The sequence below is a fragment of the Papio anubis genome, chromosome 4 (genome assembly GCF_008728515.1).
Source record: "Papio anubis isolate 15944 chromosome 4, Panubis1.0, whole genome shotgun sequence".
NCBI lineage: Eukaryota > Metazoa > Chordata > Mammalia > Primates > Cercopithecidae > Papio > Papio anubis.
The window spans coordinates 82,443,929-82,469,768 of NC_044979.1; the positions used below are offsets into that span (position 1 = coordinate 82,443,929).

General features: G+C 33.3%; 1 protein-coding gene across 8 annotated transcripts in view; it reads right to left on the reverse strand.

The window, feature by feature from the left end:
- Positions 1–25,840, reverse strand: part of VWDE (von Willebrand factor D and EGF domains) — a 161,316-nt gene that overhangs the window by 52,287 nt on the left and 83,189 nt on the right. For 7 of the 8 annotated variants that reach the window (XM_021935984.2, XM_021935983.2, XM_021935982.2 and 4 more), the window contains exons 3-5: positions 16,444–16,628; positions 11,968–12,199; positions 48–113 (exon numbers count right to left, since the gene is read on the reverse strand). In XM_021935984.2, coding sequence (XP_021791676.1) covers positions 48–113; positions 11,968–12,199; positions 16,444–16,628 — 483 coding nt within the window. The remainder of the gene's footprint in view (positions 1–47; positions 114–11,967; positions 12,200–16,443; positions 16,629–25,840) is intronic. The other variant, XM_021935980.2, reaches the window with a different exon arrangement.

The window sequence follows — 25,840 nt, forward strand, 5'->3', positions numbered from 1 at the left end:
AGTCTAGTTTCTAAAAACATTATTAAAAAGCAAAATATAATACTTACGAACACAATCACCTCCTATTTCAGTTTCATCAGAGCCACATGGGTGTAATTGTGCATCAGAAATAGCTGCCAAAGGTTAAGGTTTGTATAATTATTCAGCTGGGCATGAAGATATAAATCTACATATATTCAAGATGACAATTTATTGGAGGATGTTTCAATACAGACTAAGATTTTCGTAATTCTTCTCTTATTTCATAACATATTTTTTCCTTTTTAGGGTGAGATCAAATGGAAAGATAAGGAATCATATCTCAAAACAATCAAAGCTTTAATATCTTATTTTCTAAGTATGAATCTGCATTTTTAAATAATGAAACACTGACAATATCAAATGCTGGCGAAAATGTGGAGCAGCATGTGCTGGTGAGAATGCAAAATGGTACAGCTATTTTGGAGAACAGTTTAGTAGTTTCTTACAAAACTAAACATATTTTTACCATACGCCACAGAAATCATGCTCCTCTATGTTTACCCAAAGGAGCTGAAAACTTATTTCCATACAAAAACCTGCATATGGAAGTTTATAGCAACTTTATTCATAATTGCCCAAACTTAGAAGCAACCATGATGTTCTTCAGTAGGTAGATGGATATGCTGTTGTACATATAGACAGCATGGACTATTATTCAGCCTTACAAAGAATTGAGCTATCAAGTCACAAAAAGACATGTAGGAAACTTAAATGAATATTAAGTGAAAGAAGCTAATCTGAAAAGGCTACCTACTAAGTGATTCCAACTATCTAAAATCCAGGAAAAGACCACACTATGGAGACAGTAAAAAGAGATGTGGTTGTCTGGGGTTGAGCAAAGGGAGGGATGAACAGGCAGAGCATAGGGAATTTTTAGGGTAGTGAAACTAGTCTGTAGGTCACTATAATAGTGGATACATGTTATGAGAAATTTGTCCAAACCCATAGAATTTTGTTTGTTTGTTTGTTTTTTGTTTTTGAGATGGAGTCTCGCTCTGTCACCCAGGCTGCAGTGCAGTGGCGCCATCTCGGCTCATTGCAAGCTCTGCCTCCCGGGTTCACACCATTCTCCTGCCTCAGCCTCCCGAGTAGCTGGGACTACAGGCGCCCGCCACCACGCCCGGCTAATTTTTTTTTTTTTTTTTTTTTTGTATTTTTAGTAGAGATGAGGTTTCACCTTGTTAGCTAGGATGCTCTCGATCTCCTGACCTCGTGATCCACCCGCCTCGGCCTCCCAAAGTGCTGGGATTACAGGCATGAGCCACTCCGCCCAGCCCAGACCCGTAGAATTTACAACACCAAGAGTGAATCTTAATGTAAACTATAGACTAGGTGATAATGGTGTGTCAATGTGGGTCATCAATTATAACAAATGTAGCACTCTGGTGGGGGACGTGGACAATGGGGATGGAGGACTATGCATGTGGGGGATTTACAGGGTATATGTGAAATCTGAAATAATAGTGAAACACACTATAATCTCCAGAAACGTATACTACAGTTGGTTTTATGCCAGTTCCTTGGTAATTGATTCCCCTATACTCGTTTACAGGATTACACCACCAATGAGCCAAGGACAGAGGTGGTAATACTTACAACCCAATGTGCTGAATACAGTTAATTGATACAAGAGCAACTATCTAAACAAAGGTAGACTCATCAGATTGCTTCTTGAAAGAATTTAGTATTTAAACTAAAAGACAAGAAGTTGGAAGCAGAGTCAAGTTAACGACGGAGCTCTATATGAATGTCTAGACTACTATTGTTGCTAATATCTGGAAGCTGACCTATTTCTCACACTTTCTGAGACTTTCCTACATAACTCTTCTTCAGATCCAATGACATATCCTAAAACCCTTAGATGTGATTATCTTTTGTGTTATTTTCAGTTGTTTTCTTGTTATGTGCAAGCCAAACAGATTTGAAATAATCTTAACTACTAGACATGTACATTTATATATAAAAGAATGCAGTATTCCTATAAAACATGGGGCCAAAATACACTATTCTTGCTGAAGGACTCCCAAGAACTGTGCCCCATCTGTGTTTGGGGGGTTTATCATTTTTTCTTCTTTCTTCTATTTGCTTTTCCCAGATTGCTTTCATAGAATACAGCCAGCACCCTGGCTCAAATATTTAGTATTAGGATTAGACAATTAAGAATCTCTAGAAACATTAGCAAGGAAGAAAATAAACCATTTTGCTTAAAACCTTCTGTTTCTTCCTGATTCAACCATACACCAATAATTAAACTATAATAAAGTAGTAGTTGTCAAGAAAGGAAGCAAACAAGTGGAAATCTAGTTTCAAAGCATGTAAAATGTGCAACATTTGATATCCTGTGCACAGTAGTGGAACACTGTTGGGCTGCACAACTAACTTGGGTTAGCACAACGAACACTGTAAAGAAAAGAGATGCCTGACCTGTGTCATGAAGCAGTAAAGATTTGTAAGAGATCCAAGCAGAGGGAGGAACAAGTATAAGATATGGAGAAGAGGACAGAGCAGAAAACTGCAATGATGAGACATCAATAACAGGTTGTAGAATATCCTCGTTGAGCATGCAAGCGTCCTGAGATCAACCTAGCTTTACTAGTCACTACCTGTGATGTTGGTCAAGTGCCTGTTTTCTCTGAGCAATTCTTTTTGTCCATAGAATAGGGATATTTATTGCATGCATCCTATTCTGACACAATGGTCTCATCTACATCCTTCCAACATGCTAGAAAAACTCTTTCCTAGGGGTCTTTGCTCTTGCTTTACTCTGACATGATGGCTACATGGCTTGCTTAACTTTGGGACTTTCCTTCTCTCTTTTTTAATAGCGTTATTGAGGTATAATTGATTGAACGTATTTAAAGTGTAATTAATGACATGTTTTGACATATGAATACACCCACTAAAATCTAACAGTAATCAAGATAACATCACCTCCAGAAGCTTCTCTGTCCTTTTCTAATCCTTCTGCCTGCCACTCCTCCACATTCGTAGACAGCAACTTATCTGCTCTGTTATACAGTTTAGATTATATTTTCAAGAACTTTATATAAATATAATTGTACACTATGGACTTTATGTCTAGAAAATTTCATTCCTCATATATGTTTGAGATTCATCTATGTGTTTGGCTTATCAATAGTTTCTTCTTTTTTTCTTACAGTGAAGCCATCCTACAAATATAGTTCTTTCCTTTTTATTGAAAAAGAAGTATTTCATTGTACAGGCTTATCATAATTTGATTATCCAGTAACCCGTTGATAGATATTTGTGTTTTTTTCCCCAGGTTTTCCACTATTTTGAATACAGCTGCTTTGAACATTCATGTAGAAAACCTTTTAAAAACATTTGCATTCATTACTCTTGGCAAATATATAAGAATGGAATGGCTGTGTCATATGGAAGTATATGTTTACTCTTTAAGAAACTGCCAAATTATTTCCTAATGTTTGAATGTACCATTTTACACTCCCAGTAGCAGAATACAGCAATTCTGGTTGCTCCGTGGCCTTGCCATCTGTAGTATGGCCAATCTTTCTAAATTTTATATATAATATAATAGTATCTCATTGTGGATATAAATCCATTTAACTAATGACTAATGATGTTAAGCATATTTTTATGTGCCCATTTTCCATTATTATGTCTTCTTTGGAGAAGGGTTTGCTCAAACCTTATTACAAAATTGTTTTCTTATTATTGGGTTTTGAGAGTTACTCATATATTTTGGATCCAATTCTTCATCAGATATATGAATTGCAAATATTTTTTCCCAAGCTATGGCTTCTCTCTTCATTTTCCTTCAGTGTCTTTCAATGAGCAGAAGAGTAGAAATTCACAATTTTGATCGAGTCCAATTTATATTTTCTAATAGATCACAATTTTAGTATTATATTTTTAAAATATTTGTCTAATCTAAGATCACAAATATTTTCACCTGAAAGTGAAAGTATTCTCTCAAGCTTTGTATTTTTAGCTTTTATAATTGAGATTTGAGTCTTTGATGATTGTGAGGTGGGTTTTTCTTTTTACCGTATTTTGATGATATGAATCAAAGTTATTTTTGCATATGAATATTCAATTTACTAAAAACACAACTCTTTTTTCTATAGAATTGGATCTATTCTTGTGTTTAAGATCAGTTTACTGTGTGTGTCGGTGTTTTCCTGGGCTCTCTATTCTTTTCCATTGACTTATTTATCTATCCTCATGCAATTACCACATTGTCTACATTATTGTAACTTTAGGGTAAGTTTGAAGTCAGATAATATAAGTTGTCCAACTGTTTTCTTTATCAAAATAGTTTTAGGTATTATAGGTTCTTCGTATTTCTATATGAGTTTTAGAATGAGTTTGTAAATTTCTACATGAAAGTTTGTTGTGATATTCGTTAGGACAATTTTGGAACTGTAGTCAATTGGAGGAGAAGTGACATCTTAATATCATGTCTTTTGATCCACAAACAAGGTTTATCTGTCTATTTTCTTAGGTTTATATAATTTTTCTCAACAAAGTTTTGTAGTTTTCACTGTAAAGGTCTTACACATCCTTTGCCATACTTATTACTGAGTGTCTTATATTTTTGGTACTATAATTGGTATTTTTAGATAAAATTTCTGATTGTTAATTGCTAGTATGAAAAAATACAAATGATTTTTAAACGTTGATCTTTTTTTCATTCAACATTGCTAAACCCACTTAATAGCTCCAGTAGCTATTTTATAGATTCCATTAGGTTTGCAAAATAGGTGATCAGGTCATATGCATTTATTATTCATGAGGGATATTGTTATATAGTTTTCTTTTAATGTCTATGTCTAGTTATAGTGTTAGAGTAATGCTGACCCGACAGAAGTTTAGAAAAGAGTTTGTGTAAAATTGGTATTAATTCTACATTAAATGTTTGGAAAAATTCCCAACTGAAGTCATCTGGGCATGCGGTTTTCATTGTGAGATAGATTTTTAACTAGAAATATAATTCCTTTAATAGATATAGGGCCACTGAAGTTATCTGTTTACTTTTGAGTGAACATTGGTTGACTGTGTATTTTATTTTATTTTTATATAATTAGAAGTTATAAGTGCAAGTTTTGTTATATGAATATGTATAGTCTGTATATTTTAAGAAATTTGTCTATGTCATTGGTTTTCAACTGTATTGGCATAGAGTTGTTTATAATAACTATTTTTTATTACATACAGAATCTGTGGTTGTATCACTGCTCTTATTCCTGATATTGGTAATGTCTGTCTTTTTTTTTTTCTTTTTTACTGATCGGACTGGCTAGAGAATTATTCATTTTATTGAATCTCTGAAATAACCAGTTTTTTACACTATTGAATTTTCTCTGTTGTTTTTATATATTCTATTGCATTTATTTTTACTCTGTTTCCTTTCATCTGCTTACTCTCAGTTTCATTTGTGCTTCTTTTTCTAATCAGTTAATGTACAAACTAGGGTCTTCAATTTGTGACTTTTCTTGTTGTTCAATATAGACACTTAGTGGGTTTTAATTTTAATGAACTTCAATTTTTTGTGATATTCTAATTTTCTTAATTTAGGGCCCAGAATATGGTTTTTCATGGTAATACTTTCCTATGTACTTGAACATCTATGCTGCTATTTTGTGAAGTCTTTTCTGCATGTCATTTAGATCAAACTGGTTGAAAGAGTGTTATGGTCTCCTCCATTTTTGCTGTTTTAGTGTCTACATGCTTGATCAATTATTGACAGATGACGTGTTGATCTCCAGTAATAATCGCAAATTTGTTTATTTCTCCTTGCAGGTCTCTCAGTTTTGTTTATGTATTTTGAATTTGTTATTAGGTGTTTCATCATTTGGAACTGTCATATTCTTTTACTGAACTGAACATTTTATTATTAGGAAATGACCTTTGTTTTTCCTAGGAATATGTTTTGCTTTTGAGTCTACTATGCTTAATATTAATATACTCACTCTACATTTCTTGTGATTAATGTTACCTAGATATATCTTCTTCTATCCTTATACTTTTGAACTCATTTTCCTTACTTTTTAAATGAGTTTTCTAGGCAGCCTATAGTTGGGTCTTGCTTTTTTGCTCAATTTGGCAATTTCTGCTTTTCAGTTGGGGTGTTTATATCATATATATTATATATATTTATATATATTACTTTTGCACCAACCTAATATATATATAAATCATATATAAATATATATAGCAACATGGTGGACTTAAACCTTATAATATCCACAATTATTTAACAATATTGTGAGGTTTAAGTCTACTATGTTACTATCCGTGTTCTATTTATTCTATTAGTGCTTTGTTCCATTTTTTATTTTTATCTGCATTGAAAAATATGGAATATATTTTATGATTCCATTTTATACCCCTTGTTGGCTAATTAGTTATAATGTTTTGTTTTATTTTAGTAGACGCTTTAGGGGATATTGTATACATCTTTAACTTCTCATAGTCTACATAGGCTAACTTTAATTGATATGATGCCGCTTCACATGTAGTATAAGGACCTAACTACCTTGCTAAGTGGAAATACAAAAAGTATAACAAAGATATATATTTTCATAGAGTCTTCTAAATAAATAATATTTCAAATATATAACCTTTTTAGAATGGCTTCGATTACAATTAATTGTAATTAGTATTTTTTCTTATTTGACCTCTAGAAGGCTCTAGGGATAGATATATTGTGTGTATACACATACATATGAATTCTGTGAGGATCAAAACGTCTTCATGAGACTATGATATTAAAGTGAAATTTTACTCTCTACTATTTGCTGTTTTGGTGATTTTAAAATTAAATATATTGACTCCTAGCTAGATAGGGGCTATTGGTCGTAGAGAGCAATACATCCAAGTAAAAAAAATGACATTTAATAGACTGCCTTCGAAGATAGAGATGATCCTGGGAATTCTTCTAAAGTAGTTACGATAAGAAGGCTTTTTCCAAATAAGCGCCTTAAAGGGGAGTAAATTTCAGTTAGCAGAAGCTCTCTTTCACCTTTTGAACTTTCTCTTTCATCCTGTCTAAATGCAGATAAAGAAGCTAAAACTTGAGCTTCATTCTGTCACCATGAAGGAAAAGATTAGTGACTTTCAGAGACCTCAGCCTGACATTGTAAAGTGGCCAAATCGCCATCAGCAGAGAACACCTGCTCCAGATATTTGTTCAGCAAGAAAAAGAAACTCTTAAGTAGATTAAGTGACTGTCATTTTTGTTTGCTATCTATGCAGTCTAATTTAAGTTCTAAATGATATTCCAAGGCAAGCTTCTATCAGCAAATCAGGAAGAATAATTCATGCATATGTCTGGTTAACAGACATTAAGAGTATAAAATAACAATTGTCTCCCAGAATTCCTTCTCCCTAAATGCTTAGAGGACTTGAATGTGGAGATTATAAGGTACTTTTCAGTGTTCTGGGTTAGGAAATTGAGTGGATGGTAGTGACATAAACAAAACAGAAAATATTTTAAATTTGGAAGGGATATCATAAAATACAAATTTTTAATATTACGTTTTTAAATTCAGTGTAAAAAATATTTCGGATGAAGTGATTATTTGTATTTTATGGTATTGCCTGGTGTGAAAGTTTTGTTTTCTTTTTTAATAGTTGTCAATGTTTCTTAAACTAATATAGATAAATCAATGGTTTTTCCATGAAACACAGAATTTTCCACAAATATTTGGTAATACTATAGGAAGATTTATAAAAATTAAATATTTTTTATGACAAGAGTGCCAAAAAAAATTCTTAAGGTTTTTCAAAAACTCTTATCTTGGCCACCCAATGAGATTGATGCATCTCTCTGGATTTTGTCCTTCCTAATGAATGGCACTAGCTGTACTAAACTGAGCAGATGCTGCCCTTTCTTAGTAAACAGACTGCCAGTTTTAGCTGGACAGCAGCTGTGTACGGAATGTGAAGGTTTACCAGCTCACTCCCTCAGGATAATTCTCCATAGGCTTCTCAATCACACAGAACAAAATGCAGAGCTCCCTAAATGATCAGGCCTTGCTGCCCTTTCAAACCCCCGTCTTTTTATGTTCTCCTTCACTCGTTGAGATCTAATATTTCTGTCCGGCTTTCACTCTTCTGAGTACAACATACTCTTATTGCCTTAGGGCCTGTCGCTTGTTGCAGCCGCTGTTTGAGCGGTTCTTCCCCTTGCTTTCTGTCTGACCAAGGACAGTTTAACCTCCAACTCTCAGCATCAATGCCCTTTTGTTAGACGTTTCGCTGGTCGACTCTTCATTATGTATTTCATCCTCTCTCACCTTCAGTATTCTCTTCTACAGCAATTTTTAATCTTTTCATTCATCAGTTGCTATTTATAATTGCAGAAATACTCTGTGCCAGGACGGCAGGGACCACATTTGTTTTGGTCACCCCTCTATACTAAGGAGATGCTGTGTTGGTTAGAAAATAAGCATGACTCCAGCAGTACATATGTGTGAAATAATTAGTGTGTTATTATTATACTTGTGGAATACCGCCAATAAATACCTATTTGAATTAATACATTTTATAAGTTTATTATTTCGATCTTATAATAATAAACAATAATTTTGCCTTCTTTTTTAAAGATAGAACTACTGCCTTGCAATTAATGATAAAGTAAATCTAAACAATTCAATTTTCTATAAATGTAGTATGTATTTCAGAACAGTGAAATAAAATTATGTTGAGAACATTATCTTTCTTAGTTTCTATTATCATGTAAAGTAGACAATAATGCATTATTTGCTTAGGGATTATGGCCAATAACGATATATTTACATCAACTTTAGAGGTCATTTGGAAATAAAACAGTAGTTAAAAACAGAACGTGAAATTGGAGTATGTGTCATTGTTTTTAAGAAAAAAGACTGCATTACAAACTCATCAAAATATTAAATTTTTTATTTTAATATTTTCAACTCAAAGAAATAATTAACCATAGGAGAAAACTTATTGTATTATTATTTTTGGTGACATTAAGGGACAGATTTCTGAGAATAAGAATGCTAGAAACTTAACAGAATCAATTTTTCTAATAATACTGGTTTCAATTCCAAAACTATGATGAGCAAAATAATTTTTTAGATTGGATATTTTATACATATGTGTATATATATATGTGTGTTTATATAAATATTTATGTGTATATATATGTGTATATATACACACTCACATTTATAAATATATTGGGTTATTTAAACCTAAAACTATGCTTCCTTTTAACTACTATAATAACCAACTAAGTGATTTTACTTGTTATGCTATAATTGTGTTATTTGGGGTTGGCTAGCTTGGGGAGTCTAACAACCTCAGTAGTAAAATGTTCATGCGTGTTACCCATATAATCATCATTGTTGCTGAATCAAGTGTTCACCTGCTTTGATAACACTGTCTACAAGAGTGTCTCCCAGAACTTTCAGTGTTCTTTCTATATATGACTGAACCCAGGTAACTAAATTGGGGTTCGTTTTACTTCTATAACTGGTTATATATGAGCACACTCACCTATCTATAGAATAAATCCCTCATTTATCAGCTTCACCATTGTCTAAACAGTCCAAGTAAAAATTGCCACTCTGTAGTTTCTTTCTGTTTAGAGCTTTTTGTATCTTAGGAATTGGGCCACTAGTTCCATTAAACATTGCTAGTGAATATGCATTTGTTGAATCCCTATTATGTTCAGGACACTAGGACATGAGACGCTGATGTAAAGGGCACTTTATTTTCAAAGAGTTCATAGTCATAGTGGAGCACAGAGAAAAAGAAAAAAAATTTATTAGGTCCAACTATCTACGGTGAGCTCTAGAATGGTGGGTTATGGGAGCTCTCAGCCAGGACTCTCATGCCACAACATCCTTAGTCAACACCACTAGTGTCAAGCTTATGAGTCTGAGATGTACTGTATATCTATATGTCATGTCCCTTCTTAGATAACAGCCCAAAACAGAATTCTTGATTTCTCTCTCTTCCCAACCTGATGTGTTTGTACCCTAGTCTCTCCCTCTTTAGTTGCTCAAGCAAAAACCGTAGATTTTGTCCTTGATTTCTCTCTTTGCATCTTTCTCATATCCATTGCATGAGCTCTGTTTCCAAAGACATCTTAGCTTAATATCCTCTTTTCTTTGCCACTAGTCCTAGTCATTTCCACTCCTCTCTCCTTTAAGCCACTACCATCTCTCTATTGAATTAATGCAACAGTCTCTGGAGTCTTGCTGCAGGGATAATGACCTTTCAAATACACTCCTTAGATCATATTATTCATCTCTTTAAAAATCTTATAGGATTTTTAAAGACTGAAGATAAGTTCTTACCAGGAACTTCAGACCCTACAGATGCTGACCTTTTCTTACTTCTCTAACCTCATCCCCCAAGATTTATTCATTTTCTCTGTTCCCACCACATTGTTTCTCCTTCAGCTCCTTGAACTGCCTTCTTCATACGTATTTAAGGACATCTGCATTGTCTATTCTTCTGCTGGAGCTCTTTTTCCCCACATATTTTCATGACTGCCTCATTCTCCACATTCAGTGCTCAACTCAAATTTGTCACTTATTCAAAGAGAACTCCTCAGGTGCCCTTTGTAAGACAGCATCCTTGTGCCAGTTCATTCCTATCGTATTGACCAATTTTCTTTAATTTGTGGTATATTAATTTCTGAAATATTAGCATCCTAGTTTAGAATGATTTTAGATTCACATAAAGGTTGCAAAAATAATAGAGAATTTGCACTTACCCATCTTCCACAAATGTTAACATATTACAAAACCATGATATATTTGTCAAAACTAGGAAATTTACCTTAGGACTGCACTCTCAAATAAACTGAAGGCTGTAGTCAGATTTTACCAATCTGAATTTTTCAATTTTCCCAATCAGGATATCCCATTGCGTTATTCATCATTTTCTAATCTGTGACTCTTTTCTATTCTTTCCTGGTTCTTCATAATTTTGACGTTTTTGAAAAGTACTATTCAGGTATTTTGTTAGTGTGTTATTTAATTTGGGTTTATATAAACTTTCTCATGACTGGACTAGGATTATGCTTTTGGGGGAAGAGTACTACAAAACAGAAGTGCTCTTATTATTACACGTCATCAGGAGACATGTGACATCAACATGTGTTATCACTAGTAAAATTAACTGCAATCACTTGATTAATGTAATGTCTGCCAGGTTTCTCCACTGTAAAACTGGTAGATTTTTTTTTCCTTGTCATACCCAATTATTTGGAAACAACTCAAATGCAGCCAACAAGCAAAATGAGGGAAGTTATTCAAAATCTTTTAGGTGAAGTAGTAGCAACAAATATTTGTAATTCTTTAAAGAAGCTTTGTTTCCTTGCTTCTATTTAATTATCTACTCGTATATTTATATAGTAAGGACTTAGGGATATTTACTTTAATCTTTAAATAATATTCTGTTTCTTTTTAGATATTGTCCGAAGCATTCCACTAGAATGCAAGTTTCATGAAGGCAGAGATCTCATTTATCTTGCTCATCACTGTAACTCTTGAGGCCTTAAATAATTGCTGGCACAGGATAAACATTCAATAAATATTGGTGAATGAAAGATGAAATAATATAAAATGTATATTTTTATGATAACTTTTACTCACCCTTCTTCATCCTTTAATTAAAAGAGGAATGGACTTGAGGAAACCAAAGAATTTTTAACACACTCGATCATTATGTCCAGGGGAAAAAATGTGAGATGTCTGCTTTGATGCTTTCACATCAAATGTTTGGGGGTACTTTGCAATCTTGGCAAAGAATCCTAAAGAAATCTGACCAACGTAAACAGAAATTTAGCTTCAATCTAACAATAATGATAGAACGAGTCTTACTGAGATTTGCACTGACTCCGTGCAACCTATCCAGAGAATGGTACAAATGGCAGGGTTCCATGAGTAACAGTCATGTGAATTACTGATGTTTTCTTACCTTCCGCACAATAGCCCATACATCCCTGAGTTGGCTGTAGTAAGTATACAAAAAAGTTCCCACAGTTTCTTACAGACACTGGGATTTGAAAGAGACAGCAGTCTTTTGTAGTGCTAAACAAAAACTGCCACGTTGCACAAGCTGTCAATTGCTTGATCTCCCCAGGAGATGGCAGTGTTTCTGAATCGCTCAGAGACAGCCAGATGGGGGCCTGAGTTCCACAGTGGTTCATCTTTTGCAGCACAGAAAACAAAAGTTGAAAATTCAATTTATTTTCATCCATTGTAGATATATCAACTTTGCATTTTCTTCTAAACAACCCTTAGAATATTATTAATCATTAAAAAAATTATAACTTGCACCTGTTCTATACAATAAAAAGTAGTTTAAAGGAATACTAAATTTAAGGGTAGAAATCTCATAGTTAATATACTCATTCACAAATTCATTGTAAATATTAATAAATTTATTCCATGCGTTACACTTGTATTGTAAACAAGGGAAATTAAATCTCAGATACCTTACTAAAATAGCTGATAAATTCTAAAATAAGATAAGTCAATCTAAAGTTATCTTAACACATAACACAAAGATAAACTGATCTTGGAAAGCTCTTGCAAAATTGCTTGAAATAGTATGTACAAGAAGTTAATGCATAGTTCAGGAGGCAACAAAATCAACAAGAAGGAAGGTATTACTCAAAATCTGGTGATGGAAAATTGTTTAGTAATTTAGAAATAATAAAGTTTGGCAGGGCGCAGTGGCTCACGCCTGTAATTCCAGCACTTTGGGAGGCCGAGGTGGGCAGACTGCCTGAGGTCAGGAGATCGTGACCATCCTGGCTAACATGGTGAAACCCCGTCTCTACCAAAAATACAAAAAATATTAGCCGTGTGTGGTGAAGTGCACCTGTAACCCCAGCTACTCGGGAGGCTGAGGCAGGGGAATTGCTTAAACCAGGGAGATGGAGTCTACAGTGAGCCAAGATCGCATCACTGCACTCCAGCCTGGGTGACAGAGCGAGATTCCATCTCAAAATAAATAAATAAATAAATAATAACGTTTCAACCTCACTTGAAGTCATCAAAATCATTTTTCAGATGAAAAATAGAATTAAATAGCAAAATAACCCAGGAAAAATAAGAAGAAACTATGCACGACTCAGGAAGAACCAGGACCCTTACTAAATGCATGATCTTGGACAAGGCACTCAACATCCTTCTCTTTTATATTAGGTGGAAGTAGTACCCACCTCAAAGTATCATAGTGAGGTATGGATAAAGTAATGTATATAATACAACTTCTACATAGCAATGGCTCAAAAATCGTTAGCCAGGTTATAATTCTTATTGTTATTTCTATGCTTTAAAGCAAAGGAAAAACATAAAGGAAATATTGACATATATGACTGAATTATAATTTTAAAAATATAAGATTAAAGTTAAATAATAAAATTATATGTAAGTAGTACTATATTTTGTTATGTTTATTTATAATCATACTATATTTGCTATTTTATTTTAACCTTGTAATATTATCCATTTAAAACTCTAAGACTACAAATGGACAAAACGTACAAACAGGTAATTCACAAAAGAAACACAAATGCCTATTACATACATAAGAATATTCAGTATTGCAAAAGGTATTTTCATGTACTGCTATTGGAACTAAAAATTATCACTATGTTTTAAATGAACAATTATATGTATCAAAAGCCTCAAAAAGACTTTAACCATTACTAATCTAACTTATAAAAATCAATCTTACTAAAGACACTAAAATTAAAATAATTACATGTGCATTTGCTAATTGCAGAATTACTTATTATAGCAAAATCCTGAACGTCCACACATATGGTGATGGTTTAAATAAATATGATACATGTATGACATAATATTATTTTCAAAAATTATAAAAATGAATTTATAATAACAGGAAAATGACAATGCTATAACTGTAACTGAAAAAGAATAGCATGTTTTTCAATTGAACATATAACATGAACATTACAAAACAATATAAATAAGATAAAACAATAGCAAAATGTTAATAACGGTAGTTATGACTGTGTGGATAGATTATGAAGAAATGTTGTTCCACTCCTGTTCTTTATTTCCTAAGCTTTATGTAATGCACATTCATTATTTAAAACATTACAAATAGTAATTTATGTAAGTCGACATGTATTAACCTGTAGAGAAAAAAAAATCATTGAGTTTCCGGTCGAATGCTTTAAAGTCTTAGCACAAAAAGGGAATGACAGGGTGGGGATAGGGAACACTTCCTCGTGGAGCACAGCCTGCTCAGTTTAGCTGATCTCCAGGAAAAGAGCCAGGGAAAGTGGTTCACCTTTACATTTGTATGAGGTTCTAGAAACAATTATAGCTAAATCAGTCTTAAGAGAAAAACACAAATATTTTTAAATGTGGTGAAGTTCCTCCAATTTTCTCAAACTTTACTTTTAAATTCTAATTGTTTTTTAGTCCCTTACAAATGAAGTGTCACAAAAGCGACTAATGAGCAAATAAACAAAAAAGGGATAATGAGACTTAACCACAATGCCACGCTTTAAAATTAAACATTGTTAAAATTTCAATGTCTTTCCAGAGATCTTTTTACATTAGTGCTTAAAAAGGAAAATGATTCCTGCTTCTGCAGTATTTATAAAATGTGAATAACAATAAGGAAAACAAGCCTTTTGCTAAGACAAAATCTTATGTGATGCGATCTCTCTCCAGGGGCCAAATAGTAGCTGCATGATCTCTAAGTTAAAAGAAAGTCACCTTTAAGAATGAAATCACACCCAATAAGTGTATAATTATATAGGGTAAAATTGTGAGTGATGATGAACCCTTTAGTAATTTGAGAAGCATTACAGAGACATATGTCTTCAATAATATCATGCCTTTATTAGCTACCTATCACAACTGAACACCTATTTATGCAGAATTCACTTGGGAAACCAGTCAGCTGAGAAAGACTGTGATAAGGGAGAAGATCAGGTACATGGCTTTGGTCATGTGACTCATGCTTAGTGTCTGTGTCCACATCTTTATAATGAGGTAACACTAGCTACCTCAAAGCATCACTGAGAGAACTAGTGAGTTTACATATGCAATAATGTCCACAAGTGCAGGGAATTTATAAGTTGCAAAATAAATGTCAGATTAAAATCCTTCTTCCACTTTGATCATATAAGTTAGGATGCTGAGTTAATGGGCTTAGTGTTTTGACAGATTTAGAATTAGTCTCATTCTTTAGATGATGTGGATAAAAATGTGGTCGCAATAATAAGAGTTGAACTGAAAGGATAACTGGTCAGAGTATGATAAGTAGAAATAATGTCTATTTCATGACAGTATCATCAGATGAATGGGGACTACAAATGAATTAGGGGAACTTGCATTTGAAAATCATGCTAAGGATAAGTAGAATTGTCAATAGAAATTCAGAATGGCTTGGATAAGTAATACAAGTTAGCTGAGGGATTACCCAAGAAATCACACTTTATGTTTATTCTTCTGCTTATTTTTTGAAGCATTTTGGAAGAAAATGTAATTGTCAAATGAAATAAGAATGAAAGAAGTCACCTGGGCTAGACAAGTCAATGCTACGCAATGCTATACAGGACAATGCTATGATCAGAATCATATCATGTTGTAAAAAAAGTAAAGTTTACGAAAAGTTAAGTTGCAAATAAAACACATCCGATGTGAGTTCATGTATAAAACCTTTTTAATTTTGTCCATTTAAACCTGATGTGTTCGAAAGACATATGCTTACGTGTTCACAACTATAAAGAAAAAAAGGGTATGTTGGCTGCCCAAATTTTGGGTTTGAAGAGGGAGCTTAAGTGAGATAAGGCCACATGCCTCCAGAGTATGGAATATGCTACAGGTATACTGTCTTCCAACTGTGATCAGGAAATACCTGGAGATTTCACTGCCAGACTGAGTTCTTCTTAGTCTTAGAATAGGAGGTGCCGAGCCTGTAAGTTTTACTCCATCAGTTAAGAAAGGCAGTGAGAGGCAACAACTGACAAAACTGAAGCACTTTAGATAAACAGTATTTTACTGTCTGCAGGTAATACACCTGAGCCCTAGAGAACAACTGCCTGTATTCAAAACTCAGCCTTTTGACCTGCTAGCTGTGACTGTAGGAGCACTATGCCTAAGAACATATGTTTTCTGCACTGTTTGATGGAAATAATGATGATACATTGTATCCTAGAGTTGTAAACTCATACAAGATAATGTCGGTAAAAGTGTTTCTGGACTGCATGGAACATAACGTTAACTATTACTATTATTATTAGAGTAGGTAATGTGGGAATAGTCTTTCAGATCAACTCAATCTTATACAAAATTAAAACAATATTTTAGCATGAGAAATAAGCTGGCCGTAAGAAGATACAAATCTCATATGAAAAACACATAAGGAAAATCATATGTAGTACTTGGGGAGTTGACATACCTCAACACATTTGGTTGGCATCTCAGCAGGTCTGTCAAAGATGAGAAATCTATACCATCCGGGGGAGAGGGAATGGTCACATATTAGGTCTTGAACAGCTGACTGCTGGAGGTGCCACGAGTCAAAATGGACACTTCTATAAGGACTCTGAAGAAACTGATGTCCCCCAGGAGAGCACTCCTGAGCTAGTATGGAAAGACAGGTGTTTTTATGTAATGCATTTTGTTTGTTGACACAGTTCAGTCCTCAATTAAAATTGATTCCCATAACAAAAAATAAAGCAAATTAACTCACTTTGCACATAAAGACGCTCTGAAATGTCAGGGTCTGTTAGTAAGTCATAAGTGACTTAAGTAATTTGCATGTTTCATAAATGCAATAAACAAATCAACAAAACTCTTTAGAATGTACTTTTGAAAGATGTAAGCTTTAAAACCTTTCTTTTCATTTAATTCAAACAACCAATAGAGTTGCTTGCTCTTGAGTTAGGATGTCAAGTCACAGGACCTACAAGGATTTCTCCTGGGCCTGGTACTCTGGATTTGAATATCGCTATTGTTTCTCTACAACCAGTTTCTCCCAAAGTAGCCACATGCCTCAAAAATTCTATTTCTGCCAAATGCTGGAATGCAACAAACTGAACTAATATTTCAATGCTAACTCAATATGTGTAAAGTGCTTTCAAACTAAAGTTTCCTGCATTCTTGAATGCAGAAAAACATTAAAAATTTTTAAAGTTGTTTTCCAAAATTTTGGAAGTATCTTTTTGCCTACTAAGCACAGAAAAACGAATGGGATGGAGGGGAGCAGGTTTGAAGAGGAAACAAGAAAAGCCCATGGCGAAAGGGAGAATTCTTTAGTCTTTTTAAGGAAACTTTTTATCTGAGTAGTCTTTGGCCTGGAATTACTTATTTCATGAAATCCACAGAGGCCAAACAAAAAGCTCCACTTTCCAGCACTAAAAGTGGAGAGAAGAGCAGGCAGTGAAACAGTTATCCTAAAATGCAGCTCTTGTTTGAGGCTCCTGTGTTCCCAAATTGCTGAAATAATAAGCACCACAAGGAACTGTCTGTATTTGAATACTAGAGTATCTTGTTGGCACAGTTGATAGAAAATCTTCAAATACTATATATTATATTTATTGATGGAAAACACTGTAATAAGATGGCATCTATGAAATTAGAAAGGTGAAAGAAACAATTCAGTCACTACTAAAAATACCTGATTGTGGAAAAAGCTTATCTAACTAAAAAAGTTATCAAATACTTATTATATAATTTTAAATTACAGAAGTGTTTATAAATCAAAATCAATTTCTCAACTTTAATAAGGAGAACAAAAAATCAGAGATACTAATTTACAAGTGGATCTCACAAGTGTAGCCTATGAAAAATAAGTCATTATAATTAGAATTATGTTTCTGCTTTTTAATTTGTTTGTAGTTATGGCAATTAAACGATATAAAGATATTATTTTCCAAAAGATATCTCTACATAATTTTTTTTAGTACAAGATATTGGAAGTCAACACAAAGGGCTCCTCTTTCTTTTGTCTATAAATCCTCCATAGTTGTTAATTTCCCAAAAGGCTCCAATGTCAGCACGAAATAAGTATTTTATAAAATACTTATTTTATAAAATAAAAGATAGAAGTCAAGGGATGTGCTATCATTTCATCTAATCTTGAAATATCTCTAATACCCTTCAAAACAAGGACATTGCACCTGGTTACAATCTTTTAAAAAAGAGATTTGGAAAGAGATCCCTAGTAAGGTGTGCATAAACTATTAAAATGTTTTCTCTGATCTCTTTTCTACAATAGAATTTTGTCTTGGAAAAAAATCAATAACTCCATCTTTATTTTGTGTAGTATTCCTCCTTACTCAGCACCTTTGTAGTTCTTGCATTTCTTCTGGTTTAGCTGCTTTGTTTCCTAATACAAAGCCAAAAATATAAGATGTATAAAAGAAATCACTGCTTGCCATCAACAACACTAGAGAATTGTGTAATATTTAACTCAAAATTTTATTTATTTACTTTTACTCAACATTTATGTTATAGGATAATTTTAAATTCATATATTTTGTATCTATTATTTCATAACTTTTTTCTAAAAATCTACTTATTTACACTGTTCAAGGACTATATAGAAAGTTTAGAAATCTTATTAGCAGTAATCAAGCCACATTTTCAAAGCTTTATTCCAACCTTAGCTCTAGAATGCATGATATAGTTGAGTGAGGATTATATTGATGGCTTGGGCTCTCATTTGAGGATCTGAGGACTCTGCTCAACAAATACTAAAAGAATAGCTCTACAAGCCCATCTCATTCATCAGTCAAGTTCATGGCATGATATACAGAGCTTTCTAGCAAACTGACAATATAACTTTTCCCCTAAAAAAAAGTAGATATAAAATATACATTAAATTTATACTTCTATTCATCCTGACTACTTCCTGATATGATTTAAGAAAGTTGGGTAATAAATAATAGAATTTACAGTACTTGAATTTCAAGTATTTTGGAAGAATGTGTCAAGTTATAAATAATAGAGCCATAGTGATAGCATATGCAAATGATTTCCCTTTTTTTTTTCTACATACGAGGCAACCTGTATTAGATTATTTTCCAGTTTAATGTAATGACCAAGACTAGAATTCTACAAAATTCAGTACTGGTTGATACACAATATATTAAGAAGCCAAATAAATCATTTTATTTTTAAGAGATAAACATGCGTAACCCTTGGTGACAGGTACTTCATAATAACTGAATTTGTAGTTATAAAATCTTCTGTATATTATCCTACAGGAATTCCTACAGGAATTTCAAGTATTTTGAAAATTTCAAGTCTTCAAAATCTTATAACTTCTTCAAAGATTTGAGAAAAGGAAAAGCCATTTTTGATGCCCAAACATAATGAGAAATAAAAAATAATTTAGTTTCTGACATTCAAAATAGAATTTTCTTGGAAAATCATTCCCATGTTTTAGAAGAATCCAATGTCTGCTGGATGCAGTAGCTCACATCTGTAATTCCAGCACTTTGGGAGGTCAAGAGGCCAAGGCAGGTGGATCACCAAAGGCCAGGAATTGGAAACCAGCCTGACCAACATGGAGAAAGCCATCTCTACTAAAAAAATATATATATATATTTTGTGTATATATATAGTATGTATGTATATATACACAAAAAATATATATAGTATATATACACACACACAATATATATAAATACAAAAATACAAAATTAGCCAGGCATAGTGGTGCATGCCTGTAATTCCAGCTACTCGGGAGGCTAAGGCAGGAGAATCACTTGAATCCAGGAGGTGGAGGTTGCAGTTAGCCAAGACCATGCCACTGCACTCCAGCCTGGGCAACAAGAGTGAAACTCCGTCTCAAAAAAAAAAAAAAGAATCAATGTCATAAAAATAGCCGTACTACCCTAAACAATCTAAAGAGTCAAGACTATTTCTATGAAACTACCAATGTTATTTTTTACAAAATTAGAAAAAAGCTATTCTAAAATTCATATGGAGCCAAAAAAAAGTGTCCCAATAGCAAAAGCAATCTTCAGCAAAAAGAATAAAGTCTGAGGCATTACATTACCCGACTTCATACAATATTACAAGGCTACAGTAACCAAACATCATAGCAGTCATCAAAAATGGACACACAGACCAATGGAACAGAATAGAGAACCCACAAATAAAACCACACACCTACAGCCATCTGATCTTTGACAAAGTCAACAAAAATAAGCAATGGAAAAAGCACTCCGTATTCAATAAATGGTCCTTGGATAACTGGCTAGCCATAGGAAGAATAATGAAACTTTTCACCATATGCAAAAATTAACTTAAGATGGATTAAAGATTTAAATATAAGACCTCAAACTGTAAAAAGTCCTAGAAAAAAACCCTAGGAAATACTTTTCTGCATATGGGCCTTGGCAAAGAACTTATGACAAAGTCCTCAAAAGCAACTGCAAAAAAAAAAAAAAAAAAAAAAAAAAAAAAAAACCCCTAAAATTAACAAGTTGGACCTCATTAAAGAGTTTCTCCACTATCAATAGAGTAAACAGACAACCTACAGAATGGGAAAAAATATTCACAAACTATGCATCTGAAAAAGGTCTAATATCCAGAATCTATAATGATTTTAAATAATTCAACAAGCAAAAAACAACCCATGGAAAAGTGGGCAAAAGACATGAAAAGATGCTTCTCCAAAGATGCCATACAAATGGCCAACAAACATATGAAAAAATGCTCAACATCACTAATCATCAAAGAAACGCAAATCAAAACCACAATGAGATATTATCTTACATCAGTCAGAGTCAGAATTACTACTATTAAAAAGTCAATAAACAACAGATGTCAGTGAAGCTGTGGGGAAAGGGAACATTTATACACTGTTGGTGGGAATATAAATCAAATCAGTCACTATGAAAAGCCGTCAAAGAAATGAAAAAAGAAGTAATCTCGAAGAACTGAAAAAAGAACTATCATTCAACCCAGCAATCCCATTTTGGGTATACACCCATGGAAAATAAATTATTCTACCAAAAAGAAGACACATGTACTGGTATGTTCATCCCAGCACATTCACAGTAGCAAAGACATGGAATCAGCCATGGTGCCCATCAACAGTGAATTGGATAAAGAAAATGTAGTATACCTGAAACTGGTCCAATTGTCCCACAGAACTGATGTTTATGGTTTCTTTTAAATAAACATAGAAATTGACCCTGCCAGTCTTAAAACTTCAGAAAGTTACAACTGTCTTATCTGAGTTCCTTTCTCAGGAAACCAACCATCAGGCCTCCCAGATGGTATCAAGGAACTGAAACTTACCAGATTACCACATCTGGAAAATGAGATTCCAGACCCCTACCCATCGTGATTGCTTAACTGACCATCAGCTTCCTGTTGACCAGCTCATCTCCCTTATTCCTCCCTAATTCTTGTATTCCTACATGTAGCTATAGTTCTTCTCTGCTATATAAACCCAATTTTAATCAGTCAGAGAGATGGATTTGAGACTGATCTTCCATCTCCTCAGTTGGAGCACCCTATTAAAGCCTTCTTCCCTAGCAATACTCATTGTCTCAGTGATTGGCTTTTTGTGCAGGAATACGCCTATAGTATAGGAGAAAAAGATATGATTGGCTTTTTTCTGAACTCCTGGTATTTCAGTAATACATATACAACATGCAACACTATGCAGCCATAAAAAAGACTAAAATCATGTCCTTGGCAGCAACATGGATGCAAATGGAGGCCATTATCCTAAACAAACTAATGCAGAAACAGAAAACCAAATACTGCATGTTCTCACTTATAAGGACAAGCTAAACACTGGGTACCCACAGACATAAAGATGGGAAAAATAGACACTAGGGACTACTGAAGGGGGAAGGAAAGAAGAGGGTAAGGATTGAAAAACTACCTATTGGGTACCATGCTCACTATCTGGGTGACAATATCATTTGTACCTCAAACCTCAGCATCGTGCGATGTACCTTTGTAACAAACCTGCACATGTACTCCTTGAATCTAAAATAAAAGTTGAGATTTTTTTTAAAAAATAGAATTTTAGGTTCTTCAGCAACGCAGATGGTTAAAAAGCAAGAAAAAATAGAGAGTGGCTAGTTTGCTAAATCACTTTACATTGGCCTTCTTTACATATCAAAAGACAAACTGAGGGCCTCTTCTGAAAACAATTAGATTGAAAGCAAAAGGACAGAAAATAATATATCCTACAAGTAGCAACCAAAAGAAAGGTGATGTGGTTGTACTACTATCAAACAAAGAAGAACTTAAAACATAAAAGTCTTACCAGAGATGAGGGACACTTTATAATGATAAAAGAGTCAATCCATGAGGAAGATAAAGCAATTGTAACATAATTGAACCTAATAACAGAGCACTGAAATATATGAAGCAAAATCCAGCAGAAACTGAGGGAAAAAAATACATATTTTAACAATAACAATTGGAGTCTTTAATATCCCACTTTCCATATCAATTTTAAAAACAGGTAGCATAATAAATAAATAAAAATCAGAACAACAATATAAACCAACTTGACCTAGCAGACATCTATAAACACTATTCCTAAAAATATTAGAATATAATTTTTTCCCAAGTACACATGGAATATTCACCAAAATAGACAATCTGCCAGACCATAAAACAAACCTTGATAAATTTAAACAGAAAGCTGGGCATGGTGGTACGTTCCTATAAACCCAGCTACTTGGGAGGTTGAGGTGGGAGAATTGCTTCAGTCCAGGAGTTCAAACCCAGCCTAGGCAACATAGTAAGAGCCTACTTTTAAAAATAAAATAACATAAAATTAAAACATAATTCAAAAAGATGAAATTCATACAAAGTATGTTCTCTAATCACAATGGAATGAAATTAGAACTCAATAACAATGAAATTTAAGAAACTTTACAAATACGTGGAAATTAAACAACCAAAATAATCACTGAGTTAAAGAATAAAAGAAAAAGAAAACTAAAAAATACTTGGAGAAATGTTAAAATGAAGATACAACATACCAAAATGTATGTAATGCTGCTACAGTAATGCATAGAAGGACATGTATAGACAGGAATACGCCTATAGTATAGGAGAAAAAGATATGAACATAACAAGTTAACCTTGCACCTTAAGACACTGGAAAAATAAGAGTATACTAAACCTAAAGGAAGGAGAAGGAAGGAAATTTTAAAGACTGGAAGGAAAATTGATGAAACTGAGTATAGAAAAATAATAGAGAAAAATCAGTGAAACCAAAAGCTGGTTCTTTGAAAGAATCAACAAAACTGACAGACCTGTAATTAGATTTATTGAGAAAAAAAGAGAGAAAGATTCAAATTACTACAAGCAGGAATGAAATAGGGGACACCACTGCAAACCTTATTAAGGAATACTATGACTGTTATACACCAATAATTAGATAACTTAGATGAGATTGGCAAATTCCTAAAAAGACACAAACTACAAAAAGAACTCAAGAAGAAAAATAAAATCCAAATAGATTTATAACAAGTAAAAAGATCAAATCAGTCAAAACACTACCCACAAAGAAAAGACTTGGCCCAGATGGCATAATGCTAAATTCTACCAAACATTTCAAAAAGAATTACTCCCGATTCATCTGAAACACTTTCAAAAAAAATAGAAGAAGATGGAACACTTTCCACCTCCTTGTATGAGCCCAGTATCATAGCCCGTTATTATGGTTACCCTGACACCAAAGCCAGAAAAATATATAACAAGAAAAGATGACTACAAACCAACATATCTCTGGAAAATAGATGAAAAAATCTTCAGCAAACTGAATCCAGAAACATAAAATATACGTACATAAAAATTATGACCAAGTGAGATTTATTCCAGGAACACAAGGTTGGTTTAATATCTAAAATTGAATCACTATAATATACCAGATAGCATAGAAGTTAAAATCCACATGTTCATCTCAATAGATACAGAAAGAGCATTTTTAAAAAATTCAACACCTCTTCATAATAAAAACACTCAACAAACTAGGAATAGAAGGAAGTTTCCTCAACTTGATAAAGGATATATACAAAACATCCACAACTTACGTTTCATGTGATGAAGAAAGACTGGGTGCTTTCCTGTAAAATCAGGAACAAGACAAGGATATCTATTCTCACCATATCAATTCCACATTGTACTTTAGAATAGCTAATTCTACCCAGGGGGGTTAGCCAAGATAAATAAATAAAAGATATCCAGATTGGAAAGGAATAAGTAATACTATCTCCATATAGAAAACTCTAAGGAATCAACTTAAAAAACTACAGTATAGTATTCCCTCAATATCCACAGGGGATTATTTCTAGGACCCATAGAATGGGAGAAAACAATTGCAAATCACATATCCAATAAGAGAATTATATCTGGAATATGCAAATAACTTACACAACTCAATAAGAAAAAGGTCAACTACCTATTTTTTTAAATGGCAAAGGATCTGAGTAAGTATTTCTCTGAGGAGGATAAGCTAAATGTCTAATAAGGACACTAAAATGCTTGATACCATTAGCCATTAGGAAAATGACGATCAAACTACAATGAAATACCACTTTACAACCATGAGGATGGGTAGAATCCAAATGTCAGTTAATAAAAAGTATTGATGGAAACATGAAGAAATTAGAAACTTCATACACTGTTGCAGAAACACAAAACAGCACAGCCACTTTGGAAAACATCCTGGCTGTTCCTTAAGCAGTTAATCATAGAATTACCCTATGACCCGGTATTTCCACTCCTAGGCATATATCTCAGAGAAATGAAAACATACATCCAAACGAAACTTGTACCTCAGTGTTTATAGCAGCATTATTTATAATAGCCAAAATGTGGAAACAACCCAAATGTTCATCTTCTAATTCATCAACTAATGAATGTACATACCAAATGTAGTATATCCACACAATGGAACAATATTCTATCTTAAAAAGAAATGAAGTACTGGTACATGCTACAAGATGAATGAACGTTGAAAACGTTGTGCTAGGTGAAGTACGCAAGTCACAAAAGACAACCTATTATATGATTCAGTTTGTATAAAATATCCAGAATAGGCAAATGCAATGAGACAGAAAGTAGATTAGTAATTCCTTATAGCTGGGGAGGAAGGGAGGGTGATAGAAGGTATGGGGCATGATAACCAAGGGTACAGTATTTCTTCTTGAATTGATAAAAATGTTCTAAAATTGACTGTGGTCATGGTTGCATATACCTGTAAATATACTCTGAATATACACATATCTGTGAAAATGAAAAACCATAGAGTCACACACTTTAAGTGAGTGATTTGTATGGTATATGAACATCTTAATAAAGCTATTTGAAAAAAGAAGTCTCAATAAATGTATTTTCCATTCACCTCGTCTTCTAGTTTTACTCTATTAAACATAAAGAACTTATCAATGTTACCAATGTTATGAACTTAAAACCTGGTAATGGGTAATACTTGTCTTCAGTAGAGAGATTACAAAGCTATTATATAGAGGCAGAAAGGGGTTATGTGGTGTATAGTAAACATGAAATCATCTTCCTTTATAAACATCGGTCATTTTTTTCCTGGAAATATTTATCTAACTGTAATGAATAGAAATATGTTTTTACAAGTATTTTTTAAAGTTATTCATAAAAATTTAGTAAATCTGTAAGCAAACTGAAGAAGGACCAGAAAAAATATCATTGCAGAAAATAATACATTTGATTTTAGCATTTTATTTTTAAGTTTTGCATGGAATAGTGTTTGTATTACCCTTTTCCAAAGCAAACTTACATCGGTAAAACGGGTTAAGATTTTAAAAAGATAAGACAAAACTATACCC